The following is a 14,034-nucleotide window of genomic DNA, read 5'->3' on the forward strand; positions in this document are numbered from 1 at the left end:
GAGTGATCGTTTGACATTTACTCCAGTGCCACCATTAGGCCTTTCTTAATCTGCTTTCTTGATGCATTATCATAACACCCATCATGTGTTTCATTTTTGTATGTTTGTATAACATAAAAATGAAAATGCAAAAAGCCTTTCCAGAAAAACTTACTAAAGGGATGTCTCTTTCAAATTCAGTGTATTCTGGGATGTTATTGCATTGCTGTAGTTCCTCGTTAAAATAATTGAGTTTAACTTTGAACAACCACCCTTTAATTTGTTTTGTCTGGCTGCTTATTTGTACAGTGTTTCTCAGACACACAGTAAGATAGATGATAATACAGAAATGTGTGACTTTATTTCCCAAACAGCTGAACCACCAAGTGACCCTCCCAGGGTTTTTAAGCCCTATGGCAACGTGACGCAGGAAGTGGAGCTTGGTAAGGGTGTCCACATGTGCTTTAATATGTAATTATAGTACCACTTTTATTAGGACATTACGGGTTAAAGTATTATCAGCATTTTTTTTTGGTGAGGCGATTGTCAAACTGAGAAAACCTTATCAGTGTGATGGTACATAAATTACGGTGACAACCTGGAGAATAGGACTCCACTACACATGGAGGGGCAAAAGTCAGTCACTGCAGTCCCCTTTGCAATGTTTTTTTTATTGTGCAGCACAAGGGGTTTTGTATAATGTATAATTCTGTAACATTGTAAAAAATAATGACTCGGTTGGTTTGCATGATTAGTGTTCCTTATGATGCAAGGAAACTAAAAGGATGTCTGTGACTCAGGCAGGTGGCAGTGACAGCTACAGAGACCAATGTCTCCAGAGCAGCTATCATAGAAAAGGTGACTCTACAATTGAACCACACACATACCCGCATAGCCAAAAACAGTGTTGGTAACAGCACTGGCACCATCAAGCTCAAGAAGAAAATTAAAGGTATTTTTTATTATTGTCGTTTTATTGTTCTATTGCGTTTTATTCATACTATATTTTGTCATTACATTGTAACGTCAATCTCAGATACACACGATTTCTGAAACTGAAAAATGTCAACTTGTGAAAAATCTAACCAAACCATAAAGCAACTTAATTTCATATTAAGATTCATTAGGCAATGTTCAAATATGCCAATATGTTTATATTTACTATGCTTGATATTAAATCAAGTTCCATCTACGCAGGTACAGCAATTTTTTAGCAAAAGGATCCAAAGGAAAAACGACCTCACTCTATAAACACATCACCAAGTGGTTGAAACCTTGAAAGCTCATCAAACAGGATCCAAGTTGGTTTGATAACAAGTTTATCAAGTGTCAAGTGTTCACTAGTGTTACAAATCAGATTGGCTCCATCAAGTTGGTTTGATAACAAGTTTATCAAATCAACTTCATAGGGTGATGATGAATGATAACATGTTCCTTCCATTTTAGTTTTCAGTGACTCAAGGCATGTGCACATTTTTGACTGGGTTTGTCAGTCTATGGTTTGTACATTTGCCATCGCTGGTTGGGTAACCATTTGCATCTTTGTTGCTGATATCTGGACTAGACTCATTTTATCAGCTTATCTACAGATCTCATGTACAACACGGAAAACATGACAAGGGTCAGAATGCAGACACACACACACACACACACACACACACACACACACACACACACACACACACACACACACACACACACACACACACACACACACACACACACAAACACAACGCAGATCCTCTAGATATGGATTTACTTCTAGCTCAACCACAAAGTGAAGATTGTTTTTGTATTTTATGGCTTTAACTCTATAAGTATTATTTACGGTATATCACTTTATGACCTCTATCTCTATGTAACTTCTGATTGACCAATTATTTAACTAACTTTTGTGGATTGCTGTTTTTTTTTTATAATGTACTTTGCCAAACAGCACGCCACTATGTTGCTTCCTGTTTGAAATTTGGAGCGGAGAACCAGGAACCAATCAGGTGCTTTCACGATATGGCGCGTCACCAGTGGGTTGATATCATGGATGGATGGATGTATAATAAGACGTTGATATCGGCCACAATTCATCCATCGGCCAGTAAGTGCTTGGTTCTACAGTTTATAAGTGATCATTTCCTAATGTAAAACGTTTTTGTAGCTTTAGGAATTGTTTGTGTATGGGTTATTAAATGTGTACAAGAATATCTTCTTTAGTGAGGTTTCACAAAGTCTGAGAGACGGAGACACGGAGTTCCTATCGTATGTAACCGATACTGAAGACACTCATTTATTATTATTTCTTGCTTTGCTTACGCTAAACATATCTTGGACGAGTAACTATAAAATACATTTTCTACAAGAACGATAGTTCGCTGGAATCGTGTCATGTCGCGGTTTAAATCCAAATATAGAAACTATATATTTATAAAGATTCACTGAAATGCTAGGCAGCAGAGTGGCGCAGCGGAAGCGTGCTGGGCCCATAACCCAGAGGTCGATGGATCGAAACCATCCTCTGCTAAGCTTTTTTGTTTCTTTTCGCGTTTCAAACTCACTTATACATTTTGAACACAATGTGTTAAATACGAAGATGCTGTGTTAGATTTTATTCAAGGTTTCACTAGTGTTACAAATCGAATTGGCTCCGTCATATACATAAGTTACGCTAATGGTGAAAACACAAGTTAAAAGTTAAAATGTGTCACTTAGCACTCGTCGTGCATGTATCGATAACTTGTAGTTTCTACAATCTGCGGCTGTCATTGTCTGTTCTATGTCCCCATGTTACGTGTGTTAATTAGTTCAAAATGATGAAGAACAAATGGCTATTACCATCAGTATGGATGCTGATACAGTAAGCTGCCAGCAGGGGGCAGTGTTGTTTCATACTTCAACATTGAACATGTCCCACTATGGGCAACCAAACCAAACCAGTGCTCAGTTTAATTTTAGATGATTATTCAATAATCTGTACATTGTGTTTTGAAATGTCGTGTTTTTTTTAACACAAAACATGCACATACTCAACTGTAACATCTTGTGTCCCTCACATGCAGGATGTTTATGTCAACAATTATGTTTCTGTGTCAATCAATTCATATGTTGCATATAGGCAGAAAGCAAGTTATATTTGCATGGCTCACCCCACTGGTTTCACTGGGCAAATCTGTAAAAAAAATCTGAGTAATTACTGGTGTTCCTTTTAACAAGCCACTGAACACCTCTGTTCTGCCGTGGGGATACCCAGCGGTTGTTCGGGAAACTCCAACGTGAGTAACTGAATGAACTTATTTGCTTAAAAATTAAATAGGCCTATGAGCCAATCCTGCCTTCTGACAAAATAAATGCAAAAACATGTATGTAATAAAAATGTATTTCAACCCTTGTTGTCCTACACTAAACCTTCAGCCTTGAGCTAAAAAAAATAACTATAAAAGAAAAGAATGTCTATTAACATCATTTTAGATGCTAATGTGACACCTAGCCTTCAACTTGCTGACCAGCAGTCTAAAAACAACAGCATTTTGTGAACTATCACAGAGTATGTTACAATAAGAAGCAGCAAACCATCCCATTGAGAAGCTGGAAACAGAGAATGGTTGGCATTTAAGCTTGAAAAGGACCAAAACTAAGTGTATTTTCTGTTAATCAACTTGTTGTTTGAGCTTCATCTTAAATAGAAAGTATTTTTAAGCTGGATGATTTCCTTATTTTAGGTCTTATAACCGCAAAACCTTGTGGAATTGTCAAATATTTTAGAAATGTGTTATCAAATATGACCTTTTTGCGCCCACTCAGTTCCATTAGAGACCACATTGCAGACTGGTCCCTGAAGGCCTCCCTACCTACACTTTACTCAACCACCGTCCACCAGACCTTAAAAGACAGCCGAGGTGATGGCCACTTTACTGGAAGAGACTGCGCACTGCTCCCTTCTATTCGTAGTCTCTTTCTCTGTCCTCTCCTTCATGCAGCTTTCTGTCCCTCTATTTCAGTCTCTCTCAGACCACATAATGACAGACCTGCTGTGTATTAAAGGACCCTGCCCTTGTGTTCTCTCACGGTCACCTCCCTCTTCATGGGCCTTTATAAGCCTCTCATACAGGGGGGGCACTACTTTTCCAAAGAGGTACCGTGCACCAACTCCTGAACAGCTTGCCAGTTTTACCTATCCGCACACAGCAGGGGATCTTCTATCTAAACGGCAACCATGGACAACCATTCGTACAACTTCCCCTCGGACTGCACCCCGCTGACCAACAGTAAATCTGCCCGAAAGCCAGCTGCTTCCACCGTGGTGAACATGGGCAACGCTGGCAAGTGTCCTCCCAAGGACTATCTAGTCTGGTCGCTGTGCAACACCTTGTACGTTAACTTCTGCTGCCTGGGATTCATGGCTCTCATCTACTCCATCAAGGTGAGACACTTTTGTGCAACACTTTACAGGCATGTTTCAGTTTGTTCCATGAATCATGCAACATCTCAGTAAATAAATCAGGTGTCAAAAGGAAAAGTTGAATGTTGAAAATAAGATTTCAAAACAATGACCGAACCATACTTTTAACGTATGTGTTTTACTGTAGAGTCCAACAACACAAGCCAACGTTCACTGCCGTGTATCTGACACTGTTATAATAACCTTTTAAAAGATCTTTTGAAATATACTTATAAGCCTTTCCAATTCATTGATTCTTATTGACTGATAAACTTTGGAAATCTGGTAAATAAAAATGCTATATACACTGGAACAGCGAAAAATGCTAAAATTGACCAAAAAACAGATTTAGAAAAATAAGTTAACATTCTGCAATATATTGACAATTTGGTGCAACCTTATCTGCTTATAGGATCTACGAGAACTAAGCCTTCTTTTTCTGAAATAGACAAAAGCTGGGTCAAGTTGGCAAGGAAATCTATAAAAGAATGTACAGTGTAGGCAAATGCTACATTGGGAAATTAAACACAGCCAGCTCTCGTTAAAAAAGAAAATCTTTTTTGTAAAATGTAAAAAGCAACATGTTGAAATTGTAGAGACTTGCTTTTGTCCCTGGTCCAATGGCGCACACTGTATAGAGTTTGTGTGCCCTCACCGCAGGAATGGAGCTTTGGAGACACAATAAAGTAAATCAAAACTAACGCTTTGCTCACCGAAAAGAAGATTCGGAGTTTTAACAAACTGTGACTACCTTTTTAAAACGTTTACTTTAAAACTGACCACCAAAGGGCGTGTATACCCTTTATTTATGTCTGTATTTGAATCTTTCATCTGTGTGCGTAGGGCGCAGCTCTGAATCACAGGCCTAGCATTGGCTCAGCACTCAAATTAAAGACGGTGCCTGGCTGCTCGGCTGGGGAGTTAAAAATGGTGTAATTGGCATCTTCCTAATGGGCAAGTACTCATGGGAAATTAGAGAGTGCTAGGGAGGGACTCCGCCTGATCCGTTCTAAAATATATGGAGGCACTTTACCGTAGGAGCAGCTCAAGGATTTAATATCACTCCACCCTCCCTCAACCTTGATCTGCGCTCAGTGCAGGAAAACTAGGAATAATGGGACAAGCTGCAATGAAATGGTTGTAAGCAAAGACACAACTGAACATTATAACATGCCTTCGTTTGACCTCCTTTTACTATTTACAGAATAGACGGGTGTCGACGCCAACGTAAAACTGTTGTTATGTATGTCCATAAATTGTGTTTTAAAAATAATTTGAGAGTCAAATACTTTAGGTCTTCAAGGGTCTTTAAACTATTATGAAATATAGTCATTTTTTTTGTTTTTGTGATACAGTTCTTCTACTAAATTCAGATAGACTGTCCATATTCTTTCACCGTTATTTATCATATTTGTATTGAATTTTCTTTTCTTTTTCTCACACATTTTTGGGAGTTTTTACAATGTTGTCTTTAATAATATTTCTATATTGGCTTTTATTTAATATTGTAATTGATATTACTATGCTCATGTATGCCCAGAAACAAAATTGCAATATGTGAAAACTTCTTGGCAATAAACTTAAAGGTCACCTATTATGCAAAATCCACTTTTTCATGTATTTTATACATAAACATGTGTCTCCTCTGTGTAAAGAGATTCTGAAAAAAAGATTTGCTCACTTTTTCTCCATTTATATAAAAACTTGTCTGAAAATGAGCTGATCAGATTTTGGCCACTTTATGATGTCACAACCATTTGTTGGCTTGTGTAACCATTAGCCAATCACCCCCCCCCCCCCCCTCCTTATTTTCATCTAAGGTAACAGACTTTGGAAACAGGGCTGAAACAGAGGGGATTATGGGTAATGCTGCAATGATCTGTTTGGTGTTTGGAGCCAAACACTTCAGAGACATGTTCATATATATCTGAGACCTATAATATATTGATGAAAAACAGTATAATGGGGACCTTTAATTCTTATTGTCACTCCAGTGGTTGCATGTAATAATGTGTGTTTTTGTGTGTGCAGGCCAGGGACCAGAAGACTCAGGGCAACCTGCAGATGGCCCAGGAGTGCTCGGACAAGGCCAAGTGGTACAACATCCTGGCGGCCGGCTGGAACATGCTAATCCCTCTGCTGGCCGTGGTGCTGCTCGTGCTCCTGCTGATCCACCTGAGCACCTCCCAGGGCTCCTTCGACTTCTTCGGAGAGGACGGCTTCCAACACTTCATGAAACTGTTCAGCTGGTAGATGGAGGCAAAGGGAGGGAAATAAAGAATACAAAATACAAACACGGATCAGTCTTAAAGTCAACACATTCACACTCACCGGAAGAGGGTATTTTGATTAGTTTCAGCAAATTATGGCTGACATAATAGCTCCACATATTTGTTGACTATCTGAGCTAAGTTATAAAGGAAGTCTTAAAGGAAACTTGAGCTGGCTAAGATCAATCCTACACTTAAGTATTTTTAACAAGGATTTTCTCTTTGAGATGCACAAGTACAAATGCTGGTATTACAAATTATGGCCCTTCCACCAGTATGAGATTCACATAACACAATGGACAAAACATAACACTTTTGAACCAGTGACTTAAAATGACCAATACTAGTTTTAGTCAGCCACACATTGATTTGATTCATATTAGAATATGTATTGTGAGTGCTGTATTGGTGCATCCCTAACAGTATTAAAGTTATTTTAGCTTACACGAGCCAATCTCCCAGACACGGTCAGTAGAAATGAGAAAAGTTGATCAAAGACGGAACAACCTGCAATGGGAACAAACAGAGTTCAGAACGTCTGAGTGATTGAGCAATAAGGGTCATTTCCGGTGTTATTTATTGTATTTATGTTGAAAGGAAATTTGATGACTGCTTAAATGATATCTTGTCCAGGAAAGAGGAGAGAGAGCAGAAGACTGTGGAGACTGTGGCTAAGTGTCTTGAGGTAGAAAAGGCACTTGACAAAGGACAGTCAACATTCACCTCCCAATGATAGTCATTATTATCCTTATTTTTCAGCTTTTTTTTGCATTTCATTACTGTTACAAAATCCATGTTTTTGGACATTATTCATATATTTGTATTTTGTTGTGTTAAGTATTTTAACCTTACACCATGTTATTGCTGATAGCTTCAGTAAATAAAACAGATACTGTTAACTCAGTATTGTATTTTAAACTATATTCTATTTCTCTTTTTCATGAGGTTTATCAGCATTTTCCAGATTTTTCCAGCAAATGAAATCAGGGATGTTGAGCTGTTCTCTGTGGCTCTTGCTTCTCTGCTGCAGCTTGCACCTACACCCATTCCAAGAGATAATTTGGGGCTTCGTAGCTTTGATTCTGGGGCGGGTCTGAGGCAACACGGTTCCTTTAATCCCAGCTGTGAGCCTGCTGCTGTACCAACTACAGAACATCTCTTTTTAGGTCTAAGTGTGCCCTTGGTTGTAGGGCAGAGCCGCCCAGGCAGACCACTACAGAGCCGTGTGCAAACCTGCAGCTGGACAGGATTATTACAACTAAATCTGTGCACAGTCGGAGGATTATTGCAGATGAAATGGTGGAATATTTTGGAAAAGACTTTCATTAAATATTAGCCTTTTGCAACCTGGGTAGTGCCACAGGAAACGCCTCATAGCCATAGCCTTGGTCCAACTTATAATGCCTGTCATCACAGATAGTGAAATTGCAAGTGCTTTTTTAGCCCACATTTCATGTTTCCAAATATATGGCATGCTAAATCCCAGAGTAGTACGCTTAAAATAATAAGACAACATATTGAGTTTGATGTAAGGATGCATTAGACAGAACTACTTGTGTTAAGTTAAACTAAGGAGTGACACAAGTAGATTCAGAAAATATAAGTATAGGTTTAAAACAGGAACCCAAAAATGTTGTGTTTTTAAGGCTTTTTAGAAATAATTTCAACTGCAAGCAAAAGTCAATTTGACTGACACAGCTATCATTAGCTACATCTCATGTATGTGAAGATTAAAGACAGCATAGGAAGGTTGCAAATCAAGGAAGATGTGATAAAAGTCTTAATCAAGTTTACTAGCACATTATGTACAAAATAACCACCAACATTATAGAGACTAAATCTAAATGTCCTATACAGAAAACCCTCGGAGAATCCACTTGTCTTCCTGCTCCTCGTCCCTTGTCTTTGATGATTTGGGTGTCCTGCCGCTCCAGACCTCCCACCCTCTGCACTCCCATCATATTAGCAGCCTCTCCTTCGCTCACAACTTTATTTATACGCACCCAAATCACAGCCTGTAGCTTCCAACTTTCTATTTTCCTCCTGTGGTCTGGGAGAAATGCTTACAGATGTCAGAGCTGAGGGGAATTACAGGCTAGGAGCTGCACTCTAGAGGGAGGGGGCGCTAACTTCCCAATGCTGTTTTTGGGAGGAGGCCTGGGGGAGCAGGAGGAGGACACACACTCTTCTTGTCATTACAAAAGTTATGTTCAACAAACACTCACAAACAAGAAGTCATGCTGAACTTTTAATCAAAGAGTGTTATCAAATTAATTAGGCAGTTAGTTCACGTTTGGTTAAATCAAGCTCAATGTTTATGATACTGATATATATGTTCATGGATTCGTGCAATAATGATTGTATTATTGAATTAGTTACTCTTGAAAATTAATTTCTTTACTTTTAACACTAAACTTTTGTATCTGAATCTTAATGAATGTAAACCTGTCTTGTTACAATGTCTTCAGTTGTGTCCCTTTTTGATACATATTGGTTCGTATGATACTGAAACCAATAAAAAGCTAATGAACCAAACATATTTAACATTTCCCAAAACAACAGTCAACATTAAGATAACTAGCTTATCCCCTTAACTTTCAAGGTAGTTGTTTGTGTATAAATTAAGTATAATTTGTCCTTGTTCTTATGTTTGGACCTTTTATCCACCTTTAAAATCTACAGCCCGAGCAAAATCCAAGAAGTCTCTACCGACTGCAAACTTGAGCCTTTCCAGCAATCCTTATTAGATCAAGATGCTGTACCGACACCGCACACAAGATGGAGCAAGAGGAAAGCTGATGTCCAATGTGGAGAGAGTCTAGGGGTTTTGATAATTAGCTATTTCCATGGTCATCTACATGTTGGATTTTGTGTTACTTAAGAAAAAACTACATTTTGACCTAAAGGTGATAAAGACATTAAAAACACATTTCATGGGATTCTGGTAAAAAAAAAAAGCGTGTCAAAATTGGAAAACTACACACAGGCAAAGAGATATTTACATACTGTGCACACACACGTAGGCCCACTCAGGTTTACAAATAGGGACACACACACACACACACACACACACACACACACACACACACACACACACACCACACACACACACATACACACACACACACACACACACACACACACACACACACACAAACACATGTTTTAGTCCTTCCTCACAATTGTGGCTATCTTTCCTTCTAATCCTTTGTTTGAAAAGTAGTGTTTTTAACTTGCTGATATTTACGGTGGATTATCATGAAACTCAGTAGATTTATATGTCGCATTAGCTAACCTCTTCTATGGTTAAATGCCTAATAAAAAAGGAGGCTAATCGCATTCTAACTTAACAACTTTGATACTGAGAACTCCATGGAGCAGAAAACATCAACCTTTTTATTCCCACAATCAATTTGAACATAACTTGCCTCTAATCCTCTGTCCCTAATGATATGTTCCCAGCTCTACATGTTAAATTGGATCGAGGTTGGATTACTTGGATTATAAAAAAGAACATATTATCCAGACGATGTGTATTTACATTAGATATTGCATAAGATTTCCTTAAAAACATACAGGAGGTGACTGCAGCTCCAAAATGTAAAAAGTTGTTGAAACATTTTAAACGGGTGCTACATTTTGATTGGTACTCTGACATCAGAATCAGAAGTTCAGGTGACATTTCCATCATTTCACAATGATTAAGTGGGATACAGTTAAACTGGTTTCCACGCCCTTTGTCCCTGTCCCAAGGCAAATAATAAGCCCAAAATGAAACAACGAAAACGGGGCTTACAAGTTAAGACTCAGGAAAAACAACTCTTATCTTTTCTTTTCAGATAGAACTTTACTTTGTATAGGTAAAGCAGGTTGGCGTTTAAAATCTCCTACAGTTGAAATATGGTATAAACTGCAGAGACAATTATGCCTAAGATGCTATCTCCTCTCTGTCAGAAATTGCAATATGACAAACAGATGAAAGTAAGATGTTCATGTAGATTTGGGTTTGTGTAATGAGATGATTGTGATAAGTTGATTCTGCAGAGTGCACAGCTGTAAATGCATGCAGGATTTAATGATAAAATCACTTTAAGATCTGTAGTCGGTTTACTGCCAAGGCCGACACCACCCTGTTGAATTTAAAAGAAAGATGCCAATATGTGTCAATGCCTTAAAATACATTAGGATGCAGTAGTCGTTTTATACCAGCATAACATTTGAAAAACTTGTATTCTAGTAAGGATAATGTACAATACAAATATATACAGTAACAAGTTATAAGAATCATCATTATTAAGACAGTTATGTTGTCGGCTGTTCAGAATCAGGGAATATCGTTTTTTTTATTCTTCAGATTTTGAAAGCAAAAGTAAGTCCTCTCTGTTGACTATACAGTTCTTTAGGTTATATAAACATCCTGTACTGTTGATGTAACACTGCATCATGTGGGAAAGACATTTTTTCAGGTCGGTCATAAATGAAAGAGAATGAGAGACGTAGCCCTCAACAGTGTTGGAAAGTAACAAAGTCAATAAATTATATATTTCACAACACCAGTTATTTTTACCCATTTCATTTATTAAAACATTTGAATAACTAGTTAATCTGCAGCTTTAAATTAATAATACAAAATATAATCAACAAATAGGTTGTATTTATGACTGGTTGAAAAAGGCCCTATTGACCAAGAGAGGAAATTCACATACTCTCCAAAACATAACTAAAATCTGCCTCACCTTTACCAGCTGCATCGATATTATGATAAATACATGAATTGACATTTTAAATCTATCAATATACTTTTAGTGCTTTAACAGGTTTATACCGTTTATATTCATAGTTTGGAGCTTTACATTTGAAAGCAGTACTATAACGTGTAAGTTACTATATATTTATATCGTGTACTATTCATACTTTTCAAAAAAGTAATAGCATTATCAACTGAAATGCAATTGTCTGTGTCTGTGGCACTGTGCATATGTTTTGAAATGTTGTTGTTCAGTTTCAAGATGGATTCCACCATCCATATTCTTTCTAAGTCTCTTATGCAACAACAACGCCTTAGCCGTAAGACATATCTCTTATTGGTTAGAAGAACCAGACTTGTATTGCTTTTCAAACACACATGTAGGCCTGTCATTGACTAAAGGACGTGCCACTGCAAAAAGAGGTCCATCCACTGATGCTTATTGCTTACATATTATTATGATTTTTCCCTTGCATATTCTGCAGCCAGCATTTCTTTCGATGGGTGTGTTATGCATTAATCTACAATGAATACTAAGAAACACTCAGGAGCATATTCCACATGTGCAGTCTTGTAGTTATGATGCAAGTTTTGTATAGAACATATTTTTCCTACAACATTTGTAGTTAGGCTACTTGTTGTGGGTTATCTGTAGCCACTTTTTAATAGCGGGTAGCTGGCTCCTCCACATGAACTTTTTCATTTCTCAAAATAACAAACATTAATCCTAGGGTTAGTGTTGTTCAGAGAGTCTGAAAAAAAGTGGCGACAAACCCACAAGTACACATTTTATTGTAGCTTTTATTTATTTTATTGATCGATTAATCATTACTATTTTATTGATTTGCATAAGCTTAGAAAGGTCATATAATTGCAGGTCTACTACATCACAAAGACAAGGAAATGGGAGTAGCCTAGCCTCTCAGTCCAGTAGACTTCCTTGTGTTGGCGCGCCGAGAAACTCCCCCAGAAAGCCTCTCCTCCAACACGCCCATAGAGCAATACAGGATACCTGGAGGATTTGACGATTCGCTTTTGCTTACACTGCAGAATTTTAAGAGCAAATTGAGGCTCCTGGACCAGCGACACCAGCAGCTCAGCACCACCAGAGCCAAAAGCAACACACCCTCAACCTGAAGGAGAACCAGCCGGAAGTCAATATGAGCAGGTAAGGGTCTCCAGTTGAAGTTCTTGCACAACTTTTACTCTCACTTCTTTCTGCATAAGAGAAGGCATGCATTTAGTTTAAAGTGCATGTATACCTTCCTGCTGGGCTTTTCACTTGAGAATGTTAGTGAATGCTCTCAATTAAGTATTTATAACCACCACCACCATTGCTGCTTCCAGGGGCGGACTGGCCATCTGTAGAATATGTAGTATCACAGACGGTGATACGGCCACGGCACCGCCCTTAATTTGTTATGATTTTAAACGGCATCATTGAAGTTGCGCGACAGAGGTCCACCGTTTCCCCGCAGCGAGGCTCTCCCTCCGTTAACAGTTCACTTGGGCTGGGCTGTTTGACAGCAATAACTGTTGCAAAGGGTTGCTAAAAAGAGGTTAGCAAAGTAACATGGAACATTTTAAACTGTCCGGAAATAATGTGCATTTGAGTCACTACCTGCCCATTAACACTGGCTTCTTGCACAACAGAAAAGCATGCTTCCTGCAAAACACATTTATTGCTTCCACTCTGTTTGCATTTTATATTTGGCAGACTTTCAAATACCTAATGGAACCAATTCAAGACACTTATGTGGTTTTATTGATGTGCTTTTTATTATGTATTATGTATGTATGTGCACTTTTCAATGTTAGGCTTTACCTGAGCAGATAGATGACAGAGGCTTTCTTTTAACGGACTCCTTCTACCACATCACATTTCATCACATCAGACCTCAGTTTTAAAAAACATTTTAACTTAAACATTTACTCTAAAATATATCAAAACAAAAGAACAGCTGCAGCATTCTCTAGTGTGTGTGCTTTCTCTTGTAGATCTGTCTTGTTTATTCCAGAAAGCTTGGCAAAACAGCACATATTTAACCCTCCCCCACATCCATTAAAATGTTTTTAAGTTCCTTCTTCTTGTGATTTATGATGCTCTACCTTAGGCACAAATACTTTGGAGCAGTTCTTGAATGCATCAAAACCAAGCTATTACATGGATCTGTTTCCATGGATGTTTGTCCTGTATAGAGTATTGACCTTCTTTGACACACATTGTAACATGACCCTGCAAAGGAAACGCCTCCCTGTTCTTTTACCCTTCATAAATGCTCCAAAAGAAATGTAATCAAAGACAGATTATGTGTGGCTGTCTTTCTTTCAATGTGAATTATGTGTAACAGGGACAGTTATGTCTCATTTGTATATAATATATTATGTAAATATGTCTATATAATTACACAAAATCTGTGTTTATTCTTGTTTCATCTTGTGTTAATACCTGACGCAGTAGGACTCACATCAGTATGTGGAACTATAATTTTAGCGTGTACCCCTACGTTCCTTATGTATGTGACACTGTTCCCCTTTTTTTCGCGGGGTTCATGCATCGTTCTCCCCTTTTGATACTGATCTCTGTGGGAGAGGTAGGCGGCTCTTCA

General features: G+C 38.1%; 1 protein-coding gene across 1 annotated transcript; it reads left to right on the plus strand.

The window, feature by feature from the left end:
- Positions 1–2,996: 2,996 nt before the first annotated feature.
- LOC307040728 (interferon-induced transmembrane protein 5-like) lies at positions 2,997–7,599 on the plus strand. Its single transcript, XM_079683859.1, has 2 exons — positions 2,997–4,390; positions 6,440–7,599. Exons 1-2 carry the CDS (start codon positions 4,184–4,186, stop codon positions 6,659–6,661), a joined length of 429 nt encoding a protein of 142 aa, XP_079539985.1. The 5' UTR covers positions 2,997–4,183; the 3' UTR covers positions 6,662–7,599.
- Positions 7,600–14,034: the final 6,435 nt, after the last annotated feature.

This window comes from Notothenia rossii (assembly GCF_949606895.1).
Source record: "Notothenia rossii genome assembly, chromosome: 5".
Classification (NCBI taxonomy): Eukaryota; Metazoa; Chordata; class Actinopteri; order Perciformes; family Nototheniidae; genus Notothenia; species Notothenia rossii.